The 22,611-nt window shown below is 49.0% G+C and overlaps 1 protein-coding gene across 1 annotated transcript in view; it reads left to right on the forward strand.

Annotated features, from left to right (window-relative positions):
* The first annotated feature begins 318 nt into the window (after window positions 1–318).
* PGR (progesterone receptor) overlaps window positions 319–22,611 on the forward strand; it is a 62,137-nt gene continuing 39,844 nt past the window's right edge. Inside the window, exons 1-3 of the mRNA XM_083736383.1 lie at window positions 319–1,012; window positions 1,168–3,665; window positions 10,191–10,342. Coding sequence (XP_083592509.1) covers window positions 2,131–3,665; window positions 10,191–10,342 — 1,687 coding nt within the window. The 5' untranslated portion in view covers window positions 319–1,012; window positions 1,168–2,130. The remainder of the gene's footprint in view (window positions 1,013–1,167; window positions 3,666–10,190; window positions 10,343–22,611) is intronic.

Genomic DNA, 22,611 nt, shown 5'->3' on the forward strand with positions numbered 1-22,611 from the left:
TGGAATTGGAGGAAATGCACAACATGATGGCATGCAACATAAGGAAAGTTTTCACTGCACGTTATAAAAAGGCAAAGGGAAAACATGACACAGAGGTGCCACTTTCGACAGCACACAACCCCTTAAATCACCCCAACAATCCACCGCAGATTTGCAGAGGGGGAGATCAGGGAGAGGATGTTCCTTGCCCTAGTGGAACAACTTCAATCTTATAAATTTGATTGGTTCTGTTTCTAACAGAAAAGCATGACTCCACCTACAGATAGACAAATTTCATGCTGGTGTCTTACTGCAGAAAACTAGTTTATTTACCGTAAGTTCTTTTTAAAAAGTTTTTTTGTTTTTGTTTTGTGAATGTGCAGGATATAATAAGACACACATAAAGATCTGAGAAATCAAAATCCTCATGATCTATTACCAGAGGCGGAGCCAGCTGCTCTGACACCTGGAACAGTGCACATATTGTGCACCCGGGTCCGGGCACCCACCGCACTCCCTTCCTCCGCCAGTGTCTATTACTAACCTGTTTCCTAATAATTATTCACTATTGCATTAACTCACGCCATATACTTGCAAGGCTGACACACAATCCACCTCTGCCTTCATACTCTCCCAGATGAGATCTTGCATATTGCAACAGAGGACCTTGCCTGTTTAATCCTTTTATATTTCTGCATTTCTTAACAGTGCAATAGTGTAATGAACTTTGATCCCACAACTTTACAAAAAAGGGTTCTCTATGCACAGCAGGGCAAAAAAAAAAATTTCCCCCTTGCTTCTTTCCAAGGAAACCAAACTCTGGGCAAAGTGCCTGAAACCCTCTGGAACCTTGCACTGCTCTGATACTGGAGTGGCTGCCACAGTGGGTTTCAAAGAAGAACCCCCATATCCTGGAGAGCCAGAAAAGAGATTTGGGGGGGGGGAGTGGGTAGGGGAAACAGCTAACGACTGTGTGCATGTGCGGAGATCACCAGGAGGAGGAGGAGGAGCTAGAAGGAAGCAGGACCCAGCAGTGGCGTAGCGTGGGTTGTCAGCACCCGGGGCAAGGTAAGTAATTTGTGTCCCCTAACCCGTGGATTTGCGCCCCCTAACCCTAACCCCCAGATGTTGCGCCCGGTGCGGCCGGCCCCCCCTGCACCCCCCACGCCACGCCACTGGGACCCAGAGTCTGCGGGATCCGTGCACCTTCGCTGGCAGCCAGCGCGTCCAAAGCCCAGAACCAGGGCTTGGCCACCAGGAAGCAGCGCGGAGCTCGGGCTCATCTGCAGGCTGGCAGGCTGGCAGGACCGGGGTGGGTGGAAGGAGTTCCAGCAGTTTGCTGACCCTCATTCCCAACGCAGGTCGCCGGGTTTGGGCTGACCCCTTTGGCCGCCTGTTGCTCGGCGGACCGGTGCAGGCAAGCGAGGGAGAGCGCGCGCGCGCAATTACGCATCTGCACCCGGAGGCCAGAGGGAACGTCCGCACCGGAGGGGAGGGGAAAGGAGAAATTCCCTCGTCTCCCAACCCCAGGCGCGCAGGGGACCGACGCGTGGAGCCCTAGTTGCGCCCTGCCCGGAGGGTAGGGATTTTTATTTTATTTTATTCACGACGCGGCTGCAGCAGACTGTCCCGAGCTCTGCACGGCGCCTCGTGCGCTCCCCGCCCCCCCCCCCACTTGTTGCAGCACCTGCTGCCATCTGGGTTCTGCCTTCGCAAAATACAGCTACAAAGGGGGTGTGGTTTGGGGGCGTGTGTGTCTGTGTGCAGAGAGTTGGAGGAACCTCAGCACAGAGATCCGCTTGCAAAAGCAGAGCGGCGGCTGGATGCAAAGCAGCGTTGGGAAACTTCTGCGCCCTCGCCTCCGCGCGGATTCTCCTCCAAGCCCTCTTCTCTTTCTGGGAGGAAATAGAGCTGGAGTTACGTTTTCTCCTCTCCCACAGGAGAAGTGCAGCAGCTGGCGCTGAGCCACGCCGGGCAAATTTGACAGAGGAGAATCCAAATACCGCCCGAAGGGGAATCAAGATGTGCAAAGGGAGCCTCGGAGAGGCCGGTGCCCTCACTGCTTAGCTGCCGAGCCGCACCACCGCCGCCGCCGCTACTTTCGGATCCGTTTGCCCGCCCCGTCGAACTTCAGGGTTACTCATAAGCGAAATGAAAACGAAGGCGGATACCAGGGAGCTGTCTGCTTCCGCCACCGCGATCCGGGATCGAGCGGACCTTCTTCAGGCGCCCCTCCTCTCCGATCGCGGCCCCTTTGCCCGACGGGAGACGGTGGAAGCCATAGACCTGTCTCTGGACGGGCTGCTGTATCCCAGAAGCAGCGACGAGGAGGAAGAAGAAGAGGACGAAGAGGAGAGGGAAGAAGAGGACGAAGACGACCACGAGCAGCAGTCGTGCCCCCCGAATGAGGAGGCGGAAGAGAGGAAAGGCGGCGATTCCTCCTCGCTCCAGGACGGCTGCGGATCCCCAGTGGACAAAGACGTCTTGGACCGGGTCCTGGACACTTTCCTGGCGCCCTCCTCTAGCCAAGGCAACACGGAGAGCCCCTCGACGTGGCCTTTCTTTGGCTCGGACATCCCCGAGTTCTCCGGCGCGCAGATGAGCCGCCGCCCCGACGGGCAAAGCGAGGACGCGCCAGCAAACGCCTCTTCGCTGCCTCAGGCGCGGACGTCACCTTCTCCGGTTGTCGCCTCTTCTTCCCACTGGAAGACATTCAAAGATGCGGACGGGCCTCCTTTCAAAAGCCCGAAGGGCAAGGCGCCAGGATCCGCCGCCTCGGCGTTTTCCAGGGAGCAGAGCTTCGCAAAGCGGAGCTCGACGGAGCAGGAATCGGACGGCGCCGCCGCCGCCGCCTCCTCCAGCGGCGGCAACCAGGCTTCTCCCGAGGGGCGCCCGGGGGTCGCGGCAGCTGACCAGCCCAGCGCCCACGACCTGTTCAACCTGCCCATCCTCCCTCTCAACCAGGCGTACGTAGCCGCCAGGACCCGGCAGCTGCTGGACGTGGACGAGTACGAGGAAATGCTCCCCTTCGGCGTGCAGGCGAGCACCCCGCTCTCGCCGTCCGTTTGCACCCTCCAGGATTTTACAAACCACATTTACTCGGCCAGAGACGGGCAGCCGCCGCAGCCGCCTTACGCGTTCGGCTCCGTCGGGGATTTTCAGCGCAACCTCAGGATCAAGGAAGAAAGCCTGGTGGTTGCAGCGGCTAAGAACAACAGCGGCGGCGGTCGCGGCAGCGGCAGCGGCTCTTACTCGGCTGCCAAAAGTTTGCAGCCGCCGCCGACGGCAGCAGCAGCAGCAGCAGCAGCTGCAGGAGCAGCAGCGCCAGCGATGCCTTGCTCAGACTACGCGCCTCCGAGCGTGGTTCCAAGTCCGCTTCCTCCTCTGCCCAAGAATAGCACGGGCGGCATTCCCGAGGCGCCCTGTTCCTCGTTCGAGTCCTTTCTCTACAAAGCAGAGGCTGCAGCTGCTGCTGCAGACGCCGCCCCCAGTGGCCCATACGGACCAGCGCCTTGCAAAGCCTCCACCAGCTGCGGGGCGCAGAGGGACAGCCTCAGTTTGCCCTCCACGTCGGGCGCGCAGCCTCCGGTCCTCTACCAGCCGCTCGCCCTGCACGCTCCGCAGCAGTTCGCCGGCCTCAGAGACGGCTTGCCTCAGTTCTTCACGCCCTATCTGAGTTATCTAAGGTAGGAGTTGTTCCAGTCTCTATTTGGAAAAGTGAAGTTTAGGTGGAGCTTGGCAAAATTATTAGGGCCAGTGAGATAATTTTTGAGGTGAGTCAGTGTTCCAATTATGGCCAAAAAGGTGGCTGTGGCTGCTTGACCAAAGTTCCGCCCTGTGGTAGCCAGTGGCATAGCGTGGGGGGTGCAGGGGGGGGCGGCCGCACCGGGTGCAACATCTGGGGGTTAGGGTTAGGGGGCGCAAATCCACGGGTTAGGGGGCACAAATTACTTGCCTTGCCCCGGGTGCTGACAACCCACGCTACACCACTGGTGGTAGCTTTCTAAAAATAGGAATTGAGGGGGCTGTTGCAAACATAGGTGATATTATAGTTTCGACTTACTTTGTTTTCCTTGTGCTGCACTCTTTGTGCGCGGTTTAGAGACGGTTGGGTTTAAACAGCATGTCAATCGTGCAAATAAATAACGGTATTCTTTATAAAAAGAAAAAGAAAGAGAGAAAAAACTCTGACCCCCTTATCATCTGAGTACCGAGTCCGATCTCTCTTCTTTCCACTAAGAAGTCGATTGTAAAACCATCTGTTTGGAAAGCTGCAACATGGGAGCCTTCTGTAGATCTAGAAAGAAGTTTCAGAAAACTGGTAGGTTCTGTAAATAAATCCTTCCGAAACACCCTATTCAATATTTTGCTTTTCTGCTCTATGAAATATCTGCACTGTCGAAATAATTTTAAAAATGCATTGAACTCATTGACTTGGTGATTTAAGCAGCCCCACCTGAGAGAGAAGGGCGGGCATGGGGTGTTGTTTAGGAGTACTGCTTACGGAAGCTAGCTGGCTGGCACTGGCTTTCCAAAGCCTCAAGCAAGGGTCTTTCCTCTCCCTTTTAACTGGAGCAATCAGGGTTCATAAACTGATTAATCAACCATTTAAAGCTTGCAGCTCTACAACTTACACACAGTCCTGTGATCGGCTCCTTCGGTGGAGCAGAACAGGGGGAGGGCCTGGTAGGACAGAGTGTGAATCATCATATCCCGTTGCGCTGATTTTCATTATAGCTAATTGCATTGCTTTAGCTGCATTAAAATCACTGGGAATTATTCCCTACTGATACGTGATAGCTGAGTAAACAAGTCTATGATTGTACTGATTTAAACACATATTTGAAATACAGGGCACTAATAATTACAGTCTCTTACTGCCCTGCACAATGGTTTCACTTTCCAGAGTGCCACTTACGGTATCTGCTATGCATTAGTCCTCTTTGAAATAATACATTCGCTGCTTCTCTTTGACATTTCCTTTTTTTAAAAAAAGAAGAAGCAAAAAGCAAATTGAAATGTGTTTTGCTCCCTATCAGAAGCTTGTTTGAGTCGCTTAGAGTATTCAGTTAGTCTCATGGGCCAATCGCTGTCCCTTAGCAAAACCCACCTGATCTGCTTGTTGCAAGGGAGGGAAACCAGTAGCAAATTAAAACTACACAAACAAAAAACATCTACATTCTGTTCAGACTAAGTTTTTCCACTTATGGACAGAGTTTCTACAATGTGAGCAAAATGTAACAGTTATGGAGTGGCGTACGACCTGTTATCTTTTGAAAACACATTCTCTCTGTTTCCCCCAAATAATTCTTCAAATTGTAACAAATGTCACTTCCCCTCAAAACGGTGGTTTTCAGAATTTCAGTTACTGTTTGTAAATAAACAGCGGTTCATTGCCGGAACGCTTTTCAGAGTTCGCAGTGATTGACAAACCATGCATCATTTAAACCCCACAAAACTTATCTTAAAACGGCTTTGTCTGATAACGGAGCATTGTAGCCGATAAATCTCACCTTTCAAACAGGTGCAGCTAGCTGATTGCTATGCCTTTGTTAGAAATTTAACATTAACACGTAGAGGAGGGGCACCTGAAGAATACCTGATAGAGCACTTCAAAAGTCTGCTAGCTGGCACTCCCACAAAACCTCAAATTCAAAAATGCACATTTCCCGGCCGACAAGGAAAAATACAATATTCGTCCTTAACATGCAATAAATGCTAGAAATCTGTGTATCAGACACTACCAGAAACCACGAAGCTAAGAATGTTGAAAAGTTATTACACTAGCAAAGTTCTTGAATCCAGCTGGAAAAGTGACACATAGAGCAGCCTACCACCAATGGATATTAAATGCACGGACATTATGTATATGCCAGCAGATAGCCGTACCGACGAAGTTGCTTCCCTTCTGCTTCGTGTTGGTGGATAATATATTCTTAAAAGGTTCTATGATTTGAAACTAGGCTATTAAGGAAGGCAGCATCAAAGCGCACTGGAAAGCTGCATGCAAAAGTAGATTGTGCAATACTCAACCCCCAGCCTGCTTGTGGTCAGCTCAGATGAAGTTCCATTGAAGTTGGTAAATGGTGTGATCTCTCAGGGCTTGATTAATTTGAGGTTTCTTCACAACAGCGATATTTAATTACTAATGAGAGGAAGGAGGTGCAACATGGCGCTTCCATGAGGAAGCAGGGGGTGGGTGAGTGGGTGGGTGGAATACAGGATGCGGTCGTTTTTTGGTCAGCGATGTTGCTCTTGCCAGCCCTCCCTGGAAGACACCATTTCGTGCATCTTTGGCTGGAGAGAGCCAAACATCTCACTTGAGGGTGCTTCTGTTAAACTGGGTGATGACTTGGGCTATAGAATGTATTGCTTATAGAACGATGGTGGGGGAGGAGGCAGGGGGGTGTCCCCCTAAACACTAGGAATGAATAAATGCTAGGATTTTGGGATATGGATAATATAGAATTGTGGCAGACGAGGAAATCCTGTGCTGGCTTATGCAAACCAGCCTGGATGGCTGGGTGAAGAGCAAATGTGTTAGCATTATTTTTTTTAAAAAAAGGTGTTGATAGACGCATCCTTTGGCCTGGGGAGTCAGGTGGCACAAAGGTAACTGTGTGTTTGAGGGGGCAGGAAATGGAGCTTTGAAGCAGGGATTCCTGGGAGGAGGAAGAAGGAGGGGGTAGAGGCTGGGATCCATCTTTGAGGGGAGCAGCTTGAAGGGTACTTGTGCCTCTGAAAATGTGCATGCTGTAAGGTCTGGACTTCTTCCATGGAGACGGAAGGTGTAAATTGGTGAACAAACCCTATTTCTTAAAGCATGGCAGTCTCCGCTGTGTCTTCTATTCTCCAAAGGGCAGGGCTGGATTTAGCTTTGATGAGGCCCTAAGCCAGGCATAGGCAAACCTGGCCCTCCAGATGTTTTGGGACTACAACTCCCATCATCCCTAGCTAACAGGACCAGTGGTCAGGGGTGACAGGAGTTGTAGTCCCAAAACATCTGGAGGGCCGAGTTTGCCTATGCTTGCCCTAAGATGCTGAAGGTAATGGGGTCCTTTATATGTCCAGCTGTCCTTTGTCAACAACAAATTGTCACTGTTTTTTGTGTGGAATATATGCTACAGTGGACCCTCGGGTTACATACGCTTCAGGTCACATACGCTTCAGGTTACAGACTCCGCTAACCCAGAAATAGTGCTTCAGGTTAAGAACTTTGCTTCAGGATGAGAACAGAAATCGGGCTCCGGCGGTGCGGCAGCAGCAGGAGGCCCCATTAGCTAAAGTGGTGCTTCAGGTTAAGAACAGTTTCAGGTTAAGAACGGACCTCCGGAACGAATTAAGTACTTAACCCGAGGAACCACTGTATATGGTAATTTATGGACCTAATAGGACAACACAAAACACTGCTGCTGTATGTAGGTTTTATTTTATTGGTTTTTTAAAAATCTTATATTTTGGAAATGTACGCCCAGTTATTTTCTCCTATAAAAAATTTTGGAGCCCCCAAAAGAGTGGAAACCCTAAGCTATAGCTTGTTTAGCTTATATGGAAATCCATCACTGCCAAAGGGACACAGACCCTGTGTGTGCGCCTGTTGCCTCATGTGCTCTGCCACTGCTTGGTGGAGCGAGCGCTTTTGCATGTTGTTCACTGAGAGCATTTTAAAAGCGGAATTGCCTTTCGGGTAATACAACTTGGTGAGGCTGAAGTGGGTTTTGCTCCATGTGGGGGCAGGCTTTTTTTTTTATCAGCAGGAGTGCAAAGTTCAGGAGTGCTTAATTTTTGAGGCAGTTTTGGTTTGGTGTTGTGTTACTGTAGCAGAACGAAGGCGGAAACATTTTGGTTTATGAAACGATGCACGGTGCATAGAAAATGGATGCAGTGGTACCTCAGGTTACATACGCTTCAGGTTACAGACTCCGCTAACCCAGAAATAGTGCTTCAGGTTAAGAACTTTGCTTCAGGATGAGAACAGAAAACGTGCTCTGGCAGCGCTGCAGCAGCAGGAGGCCCCATTAGCTAAAGTGGTGCTTCAGGTTAAGAACAGTTTCAGGTTAAGTACGGACCTCCGGAACGAATTAAGTACTTAACCTGAGGTACCACTGTACAGGGAAGTTTTTCTCCCTCTTTGATGCTGGGTGGGGGCCATTAAATGGAACTCAGCAGAGGGAAATTCAGGACAGACAAATGCAAGTGTGCTATATGTTTATAAACTTAATTTTTTTAGAATCTATAAGCATCTATACAGCGGTACCTCAGGTTACAGACGCTTCAGGTTACAGACTCCGCTACCCCAGAAATAGTACCTCGGGTTAAGAACTTTGCTTCAGGATGAGAACAGAAATCGTGCAGTGGCGGCGCAGCAGCAGCAGGAGGCCCCATTAGCTAAAGTGGTGCTTCAGGTTAAGAACAGACCTCCAGAACGAATTAAGTTCTTAACCCAAGGTAAATCTGTATAACGGTGGCCCCAAATCTCTTCAGCAACTATCCCCATGGTTCCACAAATTCATCCCTGGCACCGCCTACCTAACGCTATACAGAGCATTATTCAAAATTGTGGTTTGCATGACCCAGTGAGGAAGATAACAGCACAAATAAGTTCAGCAACATCTCAAAGACCAAAGGTTCCCCACACCAATAGTGGATAGCACACATGTCAGCAACATGTGGGGAACAGTGCAGTCTTCAATGTTAATCGGCTGCACAGGTGAGGGGTGCTGCTCTCCCCCCCATCTTCATCTTACCTTCCATAAATCTCTCCTCCCCTGGTGCTTTCCCTCCACTTGGCTCACATCTAGTAGGAGGTACTGTACCAGATGAGCATCATGAGTGACAGACCAGAGGGCAGGGAAGGTGAAGCTTTTGGCACATCAGATGTCGCCGAACTACAACTCCCAGGATCCCTGGCCATTGGACACACTTGTTCAGAAACATCTTGAGTGCCGGACGTTCCCCAACCTGCTGTAGGGAGACAGTCTGTAGGTGGTTTGAGGGCTTTGTTTTTGTTCGTAAAATCGGACCTCCAGCACTTTATATGTAATTGATGGAGGTGGACCTGCATTTAATAATAATAATAATAATAATAATAATAATAATAATAATAATAATAATTTTTATTTATACTCCGCCCTCCCCAGGCAAAGCCTGGCTCAGGGCGGCTAACAAGCAATAATAAAAACAAGTTGAATGAATACAACTTAAAAACAAGATTAAAATACAACATTAAAATATTGAAACATTAAAATATAAAAATGCAGCCTCATCACAGGAGGAGAAAGGAAAAAAGAAAGAGGGGGAAGGAATCAAACTGGTTCCAAACCAAAGGCCAGGCGGAACAACTCTGTCTTACAGGCCTTGCGGAAAGAAATCAGATCCTGCAGGGCCCTGGTCTCATGAGGCAGAGCGTTCCACCAGGCCGGAGCCAGTGTTGAAAAGGCCCTGGCTCTGGTTGAGGCTAATCTAACTTCCTTAGGGCCCGGGACCACTAGGGTGTTGCTATTTATGGACCTTGAGGCTCTCCGTGGGGCATACCGGGAGAGGCGGTCCCGTAGGTACGAGGGTCCTAGGCCGTGAAGGGCTTTAAAGAGAGCCAGTGTGGTGTAGTGGTTAAGAGCGGTAGTCACGTAATCTGGGGAACCGGGTTCGCGTCTCCGCTCCTCCACATGCAGCTGCTGGGTAACCTTGGGCCAGTCACACTTCTTTGAAGTCTCTCAGCCCCACTCACCTCACAGAGTGTTTGTTGTGGGGGAGGAAGGGAAAGGAGAATGTTAGCCGCTTTGAGACTCCTGAAGGGGAGTGAAAGGTGGGATATCAAATCCAAACTCTTCTTCTTCTTCTTCTAAAGGTCAAAAGCAGCACCTTAAATCTGACCCTGTACTCCACCGGGAGCCAGTGCAGCTGGAAAAGCACTGGGTGAATATGCTCCCATTGCAGAGAGCCCGTGAGGAGCCTCGCTGCAGCATTCTGCACTTGCTGGAGTTTCTGGGAAAAACACACTTGCCGATGCCTCATCAGTTTTGGCGTAGGGGTGACCTCACAACTGTTGAAGGACCACTGTTTTGGTGTTTATGGACTTGGATGTTTTTCTGTCCAAATTTCTGCCATTGCAAAGTTGGCTGTCCGTTGCAAAGTAAGACTTGCCATTTCTCCTGCCTTATCCGTGATACATTTCTATTCTAACGCTTCTCGTTTTTGTTTCCTTTCTCCAGGTCAGATGCAGATGCTGGCCAGAGTCCTCAGTATGCTTTTGAATCGTTGCCTCAGAAGATCTGCCTCATCTGCGGCGATGAAGCTTCGGGCTGCCATTACGGAGTCCTTACCTGTGGAAGTTGCAAAGTCTTCTTCAAAAGAGCCATGGAAGGTATTGTGCAGTGTCATTCATTGTTGTGGTTGCCTCATGGAATGTGTAATAACTATTATATATAAGAGTCATAAGAATTATACATTCCTTATCATTATCATGGTTGCCTAATAACTAATATGGAATTGTTACGGAATTATTAATATGAAACAGAAGTCTTAAAAAAACTTTTAAGGAATTTGATTGATTAATTGCATTTCTATGCCACTTTTCATTCAAATGAACCTCAAAGTGGCTTACAACCAATAATTAACCAAAACATAATAAAACATAACATCACATCGCGAATACAGCATACATCATATAAAACAATTAACAAATTATCAATAAAACAGTTGCAATCTAAAAAAACAACTTAGCAACTAAAAAAATAACATAAACTTCACAATTATGGCAAGTCATGTGATTAACTTAAGGATACTTTACTAGCATGGTTGTTGGTGTGTCTTGCATTTAAGAAGGGATGAGCCTTCTAGATGTTGTTGGACTCCCCTCAGCCAACTCCCCTCAGCCAACGTGGCCAGTGGGCAGGGATGATGGGCGCTCCAGTCCAACAACATCTGGGGGGCTATCTGTCCCCTACGTTGATTTCAGAGATTATTTGCAGTGTAGGATTGCTTTTGTGTTGTGGTAATGATCTAATGTCAGGTGTTAGGAGAAGGTAACAGGAGCAGGTCAGCAACAGCTCACACAGCTTCAGTGAAGTTTGAAGAAACAAGGCCAGGCCTACAGAGCACAGCAACTCTTCCTGGTAGAACCTTCCCCCCATGAGGCAGTTGTGGGGATGGAAGGTCCTTGCCTCCCCACAGCTCCCTAAGTCTCCTCCTCCCCCAGTTCCTTCCCAAACAATCTGAGGCTCTGTTGTCTTGCCTGCCTTTGCTCCTTCTTCTTCATACCTCTTCTGGACCTGGGACACCAGGGAGGAGGGGTGCTGGTTGCAGCAGGACTCCCTGGCTTCCTCACCAGCCCGCCCCATCTCTCTCCCTCTTTCCTGGCCCCCTCCTTTCCTACCTCTGATTCTGGACTGCTGTCTGCCCCAGACTCTTCCTGCTCACTATACCCTGTTAGCCTCTTCAACGCCTGTCACATCTTCTTCCCAGTCTTCTCCCTTTGACCACTCATCATTGTTCCACCACCAATTCCCTGGCTCTGAGCTCCGCATCTAGCTAGTCCATGAGCATTTTGTTGGTTTGTGTTCTTCAGTGCTTTCATTCTGAAACTGGGCGTTGATGAAGGGGATAATGAGCAAGCATCTCGTTTGCATGCACTGGAGTTGCAATGTTTGCATAAGTAATTGGCTAAATTAATTAGTAACATAGAGTTGCATGTCAAACAGCGCTAAGTCATGGTCCTGCCAGGACAAAGATTTCAACTTGCATAATGGCACTTTTATTGCTCTCCTCCCACTACACTCTCACAACATGTGTTTTGCAGGGAGAGAAGTCCTGTTGCACAAATAGAAATCCTTAGTTTGGAAACTGACCTTTACTAAGTCAGACTACTCTGACCGCAAGTGGCTTTCCAGGAGAGTTATTTTTTATATATTTCTTTATTTTCCACAAGAGTTATATACCACTTGATTGGAACAAAACTTCAAAACAGTTTACAGAAAGAATGAAAGAGTGAAATCGCCAGTAAGAAACGGTTAAATACAACTGCATTATTAAAAACATTCAGGAATTAAGGAAAATGAACAGTACACTAAAAACAGATTAAAATGCATGCCAGCATTCTGCAGGTCTGGATAGGCTTGCTTAAACAAAAATGTTTTAAGCAGGAACTGGAGAGCATACAGTGAAGGCACTTGCCTGCAGTCAATCAGCAAGGAGTTCCAAAGTGGAAAGCTGTACACTAAAAGACCAGTTTCTTACAAATGCAGAGATGGGTATTTTGAGGTATCTGTAACAGCAGCAGTTCTGCAAATTGAAGTGGCAGAGGCCGTATTTCAGGTAAACTGGTCCCCAAAGTAACACCCTAGACTTGGCTGATCATCAGAAACAAGTGCAGAAACATCTCTGAGCAGAGTTGTTACATGCTGACAGGTTCTGACTCACGCCAGCAATCATGCCGCAGCCTTTTGAAAACTGCAGCTTCTGAATCAAGTGCAAGGAAGCCCCACATAGAGCACATTGCATTAATCTAGTCTTGAAGTAACCAAACTGCTGTGGCTAAGGTTTCCCAGTCCAGGAACAGCCATAGTTGCTGCACCGGCCACAGCTGGCAAAAGGTACTCCTAGCCACTGAGGTTTTCTGGTCTTGATCCAGAAGGTCCCTCAGACTGCAAACCTGCTCCTTCAGCGGGAGAGCAACCCCATCCAGAGTTGGCAGTTGACCAATTTCTCAAGTATGGCAACTCACCCACAGTGCTTCCATCCTGCCAGGATTCAATCTTGGCTGGTGTTTCCTCATCTATCCTCCCATCTCATCTAGGCACCAGCTCAGGAATTCCACAGCTTCTCCTGATGCAGATCTTAATGAGAAACAGCTGACACCTTGCCCCCATGCACCTCTTGGCTACTCTCAACAACTTCGAATAGATATTTTAAATTGCATTGGAGATAAACAGGTTTCAGTCAAGCTATTTCCTCAGCCCTTTCTGGAGACACCAAGCAAGGGTTGAAACCGGGACCTCCTGCCTGCCTGACAGATCCTCTGTATCCCTGCCCACTGAGCCGCATTCTTTCCCCTTTTGACTGATGAAAAAGATGCCCCCATTAATCTGGCAACAGGGTGCTCTGCTTTTCATTTTATAAAGATACAGTTTGCTATAAAAACTGCAGGTGGTGTTCCCCATCTTCCCTTTACACACACACACACACACACACACACACACACGACATGCCTCTTCAAGGTGGTGTCTGCTCAGATGCGCGTGGGTGTCAACTGCAAATGTGGAAATTGGGCTGCTCACTTCAGAAATACAAGGTTTTGCCCTCGTGCAAATTCAATGTGAAAGCATGGCTGTGTTTGCAAAACACGCACACACAAAAACAACAACCAAAAACCATATACTTATGGTTTGCAAGTACCATATTGGCCCAAATCATTTTCTACCTGTGTTACCTCGAGGCAATTTACTGTATTTTTCGTTCTATAAGACACACTTTCCCCCTCCTAAAAAGTAAGGGGAAATGTGTATGCGTCTTATGGAGCGAATGCAGGTGGGAGGCTCTGCTCAGCGCTCCCTTTAAAGAGCCGCACACATGCTCCGCACGCTCTTTAAAGGGAGCGCGGCTCTTGGGGGAGCCTTCATTCTGCTGCTTGGGAGAGGCTGTGCGCAGCTATCCCATAAGCCAAGACAGCAAGAGGGATCACTGCACAGTTATCCTGCTTGCTGTCCTGGCTTCTGGCTTAGCGCGCGGCTCCTGCGGGAGGTGATGGGCTGCTCTTTTCCCTCCTTGGGGAAAACCAGCAAGTGCCACACACACGCTCCATGCGGCTCGTGAAAGGGAGTGCTGAGCAGAGCCTGGGATGCATACAGGCTCTGCTCAGCGCTCCCTTTAAAGAATATTTCCCCCCTTGCATTCCCCCTCTAAAAACTAGGTGCGTCTTATGGTCAGGTGCATTTTATGGAGTGAAAAATACTTACATTCATTTTTTGATAGAGTTGCAAGCTTGGTGGATCAAGGGTATGCTGTGGACATAGTGTATCTTGATTTCAGTCAACTTTTGACAAAGTCTCCCAAGATATTCTTGCGAGGAAGCTGGTAGAATGTGGGTTGAGTGAGGTAACTGTTAGGTGGATTTGTAGCTGGTTGGCTGACCAAACCCAAAGAGTAGTCATTAATGGTTCCTTGTCATCCTGGAAAACAGTGACTAGAGGGGTACCACAGGAACTTTCTGACAGCAAGAGCTCTTGTCGCAGGTAGCTTCTGTGCTCCCTGAATGCCCTCACATCTCTAAGCAGGTTTAATACGACTGAGATATCTCTCTGAGGAAAGACATGACTAACAGCAGATAGTTCCGAGTTACTTCTGTTTCCCTTTCTTGATATAACTGAGCTGTAGTGTCCTGGTGGCAATCACTGTTTCAGAATCGCTGCTTCCAGCCCCTCACAATTTTGTGGAGGGAAAAATTGTGTTGTGGTTGTGGGGTTCTTGCGCAACAAACTCCATTTTCTGAAACAAATAAGAGCCTCCCCGTAAATAAATCAGCAAGAATGTTTGGCTGTTTGTCAGTCTTGTATAGCCTTCCCATAAACTTTGTGCAAACCACTCAAGAGGAATGTACAATAAACAGGTTCTCTGATAGCAACCCATGTCAGTACATAGCAACCTAGTAATTAGAGCAGCAAAAGGAAACCATCTGCTAAGTGTTTGCACTCTTGGTAACATCTGTATTCCCTCTTTGAACTCTTTGGTGGCCCTTCACCCTGGTTGAGAAGAATATTTTTGGTCTGCATCAAGAGAAAATGGAATGTGCCTCCAGGGGTGAAGTCAAACCATTGGAGAATCGCAGCACCTGCTGTGGCTGAAGAGACCCATTACTTGTGATGACTGCATCTCGTGTTGTCTTTGCTGCATTAGCTGCACTGATGTGACCTCCTCAGGGTGCAATCCTAGGCAGTGCGTATGGAGGTCCTTGGCTGCCCAGATGACAAGAACCCCCTCTTGGCATCACTGATGTGGTCCAAAGGAAAGAAGAGCCATATGTTTGGCACCAGCTTTGCTCTAGGAGTTGCCAGAAGGAGATGTGAAAGATACTGTTGTGACGTGGGGTTTGTGATTTCAGCTCTCTTGACATAATATGCTGGAGACAGTTCTCTAGTAACACTTCTTTATTAAAGCAAACAAGACTGAGACTTGAGGAGGGGAGAGCTACATTTATAGGGACAGGAAACAAGCTAGAAAGGATACATTTTGGAGGGAACAACATCAGGCAATCACAGTCCTGCCTTTTGGAGGAAACCAATAAGACAGAGGATCCAAATACAGCAGCTTAAATGAACCAATAGTAGCTGTACCCTCTGGAACCAAAAGGCAGTTACTTTACCCTAATGCAATACAGACAATAATAATACAGATATAAAATCCTTTGACTCAATACACAACACCCCTCCCCCCCTAGTGAGCACAGCAGACGTAATCTCTCAGGTACTGTGGGGTCCTACAACTTCTACTTGATCTCCTGACAACAGGTGTTGCCGGTTCTGGATTGGGTGTCAGCTGTGGTAGGGGGGCTGCTATAGGGGTTTCCTCAGGAACATATGGAGTCCCAGACATCTCAGGGTCCCCTACCTGTACCTCGTCATCCTGAGGACCAGCAGACCCTGGTTCATTTGCTGAGGCCCCTGGTGACTGCACCTCTGGGCCATTTTCACCCTGGCCTTGTAGCTCTGCGTCGTTAGCCAGGGATGAATTATCAGACTCCTCTCTGCTGAGCGTCCGGCGCCTCAGCTGATCTATATGTCTCTTCCAAACTTGCCCATTTTCCAAGGTCACATAATAGGACACAGGTCCACTAGCCCGGGTGACCACACCAGCCACCCACCGCGAACCTCGTGAATAGTTCCTCACCCAGACCAGATCTTCAGGGGCGAGATACTTTGTTGTGTCAGTCTCAGCCTGGGGGGTTGCTCTTGCATTACGGTTTGGCATTTTATCCGGGTGGACATAATCCAGCACCGTTACCAGTTTTCTACCCAAGAGCAGCTCAGCTGGCGACTTGCCTGTTGCAGTACACGGCGTTGCATGCTGCAAAAATAACATTCGCGCGATGCAAGCTGACCAGTTACCCTCCCTTAAGCGCGCAATGGATTATTTGGCTGTTCTTACCATGCGCTCCGCCTGCCCATTGGAGGATGGGTGAAAGGGCGCGGATGTGTCCCCTCTTATGAAGTTATCAGCCAAGAATGCCCTGAATTCTTGGGATACAAAAGCTGCCCCATTATCTGATACAATGGTCTCAGGTAACCCGTGGGTTGCAAACAGCTGCCTCAACACCTTGATTACGGCAGCTGATGCCATGCTAGGGACCATCGCCACTTCTAACCATTTGGAATATGCATCGACGATAACCAAAAAGACCTTCCCCTGGAATGGCCCAGCAAAATCTAAGTGCAGCCGGCTCCAGGGAGATCTGGACTGCTCCCACCAGTGAACTGGTGCTCTGGCCACTTCTGGCCGCACCTCTTGGCATGCTTTGTATGTTCGTACCCATTGTTCTATGTTCTGGTCCATTCCAGGCCACCACACATAACATCGGGCTAGCGACTTCATCCTGACCATTCCCGGGTGTCCCATGTGAAGCGTCTCAAGAACCCTGTTTCTCAGTGGTGCTGGGATGATCACCCTATCTCCCCACAGGAGACAACCCTTATGCATGGACAACTCGTGCTGCCTTGTCGCATAAGGCCTGAATTTGTCTTCATGCGGACCACCTGGCCACCCCCTCCCCACCCAAGTGAGCACACGGGAGAGAACAGCATCTTTCCTCGTTTTCTCAGCTATATCAGTAGCCATTACAGGAGCCCCCGGAAGTGTTTCCAGCATCATTATGTGCTCCGCTGGAGCAGGATCCTCATTGCTCCTGCCAGGAAGGGGCAATCGACTCAGCGCATCAGCGTGGCACAACCGCTTCCCCGGCACATGGGTCAAGGTGTACTGGAACCCGTTCAGGAATATAGACCAAAGCAACATTCTGGGGGAGAGAATTTGTGGCGTTTGTTTGTTCGGGTTGAACAACCCTAACAGTGGTTTGTGGTCCGTTTCAATGGAGAAATGGCGACCGTACACATAATCATGGAACTTTTTGATTCCTGCCACAATTGCAAGTGCCTCTTTGTCAATTTGAGCATAGTTGCGCTCCGTGGCCGACAACGTACGGGAATAGAAAGAGATGGGCTTTTCCGACCCATCCGGTTCCCTATGACTCAGCACCGCCCCCAGACCGTATTGAGAGGCATCACATGCCAGGACCAGCGGCTTCGACTCATCATAATGAGCAAGGACGCTCCTGCTACTCAGCATTCCTCACAAGGAGTAAAAAGCCTTCTGCTGCTCCTGCCCCCATCGCCACACATTCTTTTTCTGCAACAGTCTATGTAATGGTCCAGCTACCAAAGCTTTCTGGGGTAAGAACGAATGATAAAAGTTAATAAGTCCCAGGAATGACTGCAACTCCGTCTTGTTATGTGGTCGTGGTGCCTCGATGATGGCCTTAACCTTAGCATCTGTGGGGTGGATGCCTGATGCATCAATTTTAAACCCCAAGAAATCCACAGTTGGCACCCCAAAACTGCATTTTTCCTTTTTTAGTTGCAATCCCACCTCCTTGAACTTGAGCAACACTGCACGGACACGCGCAACCAGTTCCTGTGGGTCTTTTCCAGCAATCAAAACGTCATCAAAAAATGGCAAGACCCCCGGCAAACCTCTTAACAGGCGTTCCATGAGCCCTTGAAAAATCCCTGGGGCCACACAAACTCCAAATTGTAATCTGTTAACTCTGAACGCCCCTTTATGTGTGACAATAGTCTGTGCTTCCGCTGATTGTGGGGTTACTGGCAGCTGTTGGTAAGCTTGTGCCAGGTCAATTTTGGCGAACACCTTTCTCCCAGCCAGTTTAGCCAACAGATGTGATACGACTGGAATGGGGTATGAGTTTCCCCTGAGTGCCTTATTGATAGTACATTTGTAATCAGCACAGATCCTGACTTCCCCATTTGCTTTAAGGGGCGTGACGATTGGAGTCTCCCACTTAGCGGAGTCCACGGGTGAGAGAACTCCCTGCTTGACCAATTTATCCAGCTCTGCTTTGATCTTGGGTTGCAGTGCAAATGGCACTCGCCTTGGTTTGAGTCGGATTGGGGCCACCGCAGGGTCCAATTCGGAGTCAACTGGGGGCCCTTTATAACAACCCAGTTTTCCATTAAAGAGACCAGCAAATTCTTTGCATAATGCCTCACTCATCTCAGGGCAGGTTTGGATTGAATTAAGCCCTGATATACTCAGTCCCAGGGCGGGGAACCAGTCAGTGCCCAGGAGACTGGGGCGACTCCCCTTCGCAATCACCAGTTTGAGTACCGCCTGTTTGTCCCGGAACTGTACTCTCACGGCACACATTCCCATGACATGGATGCGGCCCGCTGAGTATGACTGCAAAGTTGCCGGGAAGGGCTCCAGAGGGGGCAACTTAACCCTGGGGAAGAATGTCCTCGCGGTCTGGTCCGACACGATAGTGAATCGAGATCCGGAGTCCACCTCCATGTCGCACAGCTGACCCTCAATCTTCACCTTGACGTGTGCCTTGCCTTGCGCTGGAAACTGCGCGACCCTCCCGTTGATCTCCGTTACGTAGTGGCAGTCCTGTAGAACGTGGGTTGCTGTGGGTGGTCTGCGATGCTCCAGTCTAGGTGCTCCTGTCGCTCCCAACGCCGCCGATCTACAGACCCTGGCGATGTGACCTGTCTTCCCGCACGTCTGGCACATAGCATCCCGGAAACGACAACTCTTCCGCTCATGGTTTCCGCCACAACCAGGGCACCTGCCTCGGTGATCTTTGTGCACTGTGCAGGCCTGATGCACTGACTTGACCCCACGGACTGGGCTCTGGCTCGAAGTAGCCTCTAGCTCGTCCATGGCATGCGCAACTTCTATCTGTGGCTTAGGGGCCCTGCGACTGGCATCAAGCTCCTCTCTTTCATAATTCTCCGTGGTGGTGGCCTCCTTCAAGGCTGAAGCAAGGGTAACCTCTTCTTTAGCCACGATGCGTCTTCTGGCTTTCTTGCTGCTCAGACCACCGATAAAACGATCCAGGAGAGTCTCTTCCAGATCTTGGAAGTCGCAGTGCTGAGCGAGCTTCCGCAGTTCAGCTAGAAATGCAGATACAGACTCCCCAGCACGCTGCTGCCTCTTATGAAACTCCATTCGCCGGGCCATCTTGGTCTCAGTAGGCGCCAAATGGCTTGTTAGGCAGGCAAGAATATATTTGAGAGATGTCTCACTTAGCTTTGCTGGAGCAAGCAATGCCTTGGCCAGCGTGAAGATCTCAGGCCCACAGTAGCTCAGGAATGTGGCCCTTCTTTTGCTGGCATCGGTGATCCCTTGAGCCACCGCGAAGAACTCGAAGTGTTCGACGTAGTCTTCCCACGTGTGGGGCTCTGATGGCTGGAAGGGCTCCAATACCCTTGGACTCTCCATTGTCCTGTGGGCAGGGTCGTCTTCTCAGCTGGCCAGTGAGTCTTGTTTTAGCTTCAATCCGGACTCTGAGGCAGGGCTGCGTTAACCGCTCCTCAGCATTCCGGATCCCACCTTCGTCGCCAGTTGTTGTGAAGTGGGGTTTGTGATTTCAGCTCTCTTGACATAATATGCTGGAGACAGTTCTCTAGTAACACTTCTTTATTAAAGCAAACAAGACTGAGACTTGAGGAGGGGAGAGCTACATTTATAGGGACAGGGAACAAGCTAGAAAGGATACATTTTGGAGGGAACAATATCAGGCAATCACAGTCCTGCCTTTTGGAGGCAACCAATAAGACAGAGGATCCAAATACAGCAGCTTAAATGAACCAATAGTAGCTGTACCCTCTGGAACCAAAAGGCAGTTACTTTACCCTAATGCAATACAGACAATAATAATGCAGATATAAAATCCTTTGACTCAATACACAACAGATACCACCCAACCTTCTTAGGGAGTCCACTCTGGATTTGTGTAGGGTTTACTCCTGAGCCTTTTCTTCTTCCGAAGATATCCTTCAAGGCAGCAAAGGTTTAGGGTCAGAGTTTACCTTCTCCTAGAAGAGCTACCTTCCCAGGTTGATGAGCCCCATCTGCCCCTCTACAGCTCACACAGAAACCACTTCCTTGACCATTGGACCCAGTGTTGGTCTCATCCAGTCAATCTGCCAGAGCCTGTCTTCACATACAGGGGAAGTTCCTAATTCACTGAGGGTTTGATACCCAGCAGGTACCAGTATACCTGAAGGAGTTTGATACCCAGGATAGCTGAAGGAGCGTCTCCACCCCCATCGTTCTGCCCAGACACTGAAGTCCAGCGCCGAGGGCCTTCTGGCAGTTCCCTCATTACGAGAAGCAAAGCTACAGGGAACCAGGCAGAGGGCCTTCTCGGTAGTGGCGCCCGCCCTGTGGAATGCCCTTCCATCAGATGTCAAAGCGATAAACAACTACCTGACATTCAGAAGACATCTTAAGGCAGCCCTGTTCAGGGAAGTTTTTAATGTGTGACATTTTAGTGTATTTTTGGTCTCTGTGGAAGCTGCCCAGAGTGGCTGGGGAAACCCAGCCAGATGGGCGGGGTACAAATAATAAATTATTATTATTATTATTATTATTATTATTATTATTATTATTATTATTATATCACCTGGTTTAGCCAGCCAGTCGAAGCCATTTCTGAGGATGTGGCTGCTGTCACATGCTGACAGTTTCTAGAAGACTGGTCCAGAATCTCTAGACCATTAGTGGGAAACCTGTGACACCACATCTGGAATTCTGTGTCCAAGCCTGGGCACCACAATTTAAGAAGGATATTGACAAGCTGGAATGTGTGCAGAAGAGGGTGAACAATACCATCACATAGCTGTCAACGTTTTCCCTTTTTTAAGGGAAATTCCCTTATTCTGAATAGGAATCCTCACAAGAAAAGGGAAAAGTTGACAGCTATGCCATCAAGGGTCTGGAAGTCAAGCCTTATGAGGAAAGGTTGAAGGAGCTGTGTGTGTTTAACATGGAAAAGAGGAGACTGAGAGGAGATGCTATAGCCATCTTCAATATCTCAAGGGCTGTCACATGGATGATGGAGTGAGCTTGTTTTCTCCTGCACCGGAGGGTAGGACTCGAACCAATGGCTTCAAATTACAATAAAGGAGATTCTGACTAAACATCAGGAAAAACATTCTGACAGTAAGAGCTGTTTGACAGTGGAGGAACAGTCTCCCTTGGGAAGTTGTGGGCTCTCCTTCTTTGGAAGTTTTAAAGCAGAGGTTCGATGGCTGTCTGCCATGGATGCTTTAGGTGACATTCTTGCATTGCAGGGGGTTGGACTAGATGACCCTTGGGTCCCTTCCAACTCTACGATTTTATAGTTCTGTGATTCTGTGAATGGGCAGCTGATTTTCAAGGAGCCAAAGAAATAGAACTTCTATGCACAGCAAGTTGAATGATGCTTTTGTATTAATGTTGTTCCATGCAGGATTAACAGTTTGACACAGGGACGGGGAACCTTTTGGATCCCAAGGGTTACATTTCCTTCTGAGGGGCACACGGCAGTGGTGGGCCAAAAACAGAAGTGGACAGAGCAACCAATGCAATTTTTTTCCTTTGTACAGTGGGCTAGTTTCTACACACATATACCCACCACCTACTCAGTCCTCCATCCAGGCAAATAAGAGGAATTACATCCCAGCCCAGGCAAAAACACTTGGGGTGTGAAGCCGGGCCAGGGAGGGGTGTGGCCTTCAGGGAAGGGTGTGGCCTTCAGGGAGGGGTGTGGCCTTCAGGGAAGGGGTGTGGTCTGCACAGAATTCTGAAGGCTAAATAGAGAGGCCTAGAGCAGGGATCAGCAAACTTTTTCAGCAGGGGGCTGGTCTACTGTCCCTCAGCCCTTGTGGGTGGCCGGACTATATTTTGAAAGGGGAAAGAAAAGAACGAATTCCTATGCCCCACAAATAACCCAGAGATGCATTTTAAATAAAAACACACATTCTACTCATGTAAAACACACTGATTCCCAGACCGTCCATGGGCTGGATTTAGAAGGCGATTGGGCCGGATCCAGCCCCCGGGCCTTAGTTTGCCTACCCATGGCCTAAAGGGCTATATTTAGCCCCTTGACCTGAGGTTCCCTACCCTGGTTTGTCATATTGATTAAGGTGACCACAGTTTCCATACTTGGCAGTCTCAGTTTGAAGGAGGCTCTCTGAATCATCAGCTGGATCCTTGGTCCACACCGTTGGCAGGGATTGCTACTCCTGCCCTGTGCGAAGCATTTTTTTGACATTGGCAATGTCTGGGCTTGGAGCTCATTCCCCCCAAGTGAACCTGTGATCCCTTGGCTGTGTCAGTTACCATGTAACTTCCCCCACCCACACACACCGCCGGCGTTCCCCGTGAAAAGACGTTCTGGATCCCCGTTACCAGAGAAGCAGCAACTTTTTTTTGCAGCAGAAACAGAGCAGTGTTTGCAGCAAAAACAACACAGAGCCTTTTGGCACTTTTAAGATTAAATGATTTATGGCGGCATAAACAGTCATAATCTGGGATCTGGTGAAGCGGGACGATAGTTGTGCTGCAATAAATCTATTCGCC

This window comes from Podarcis gaigeae (genome assembly GCF_964106915.1).
Source record: "Podarcis gaigeae genome assembly, chromosome: 4".
NCBI classification, from domain to species: Eukaryota; Metazoa; Chordata; class Lepidosauria; order Squamata; family Lacertidae; genus Podarcis; species Podarcis gaigeae.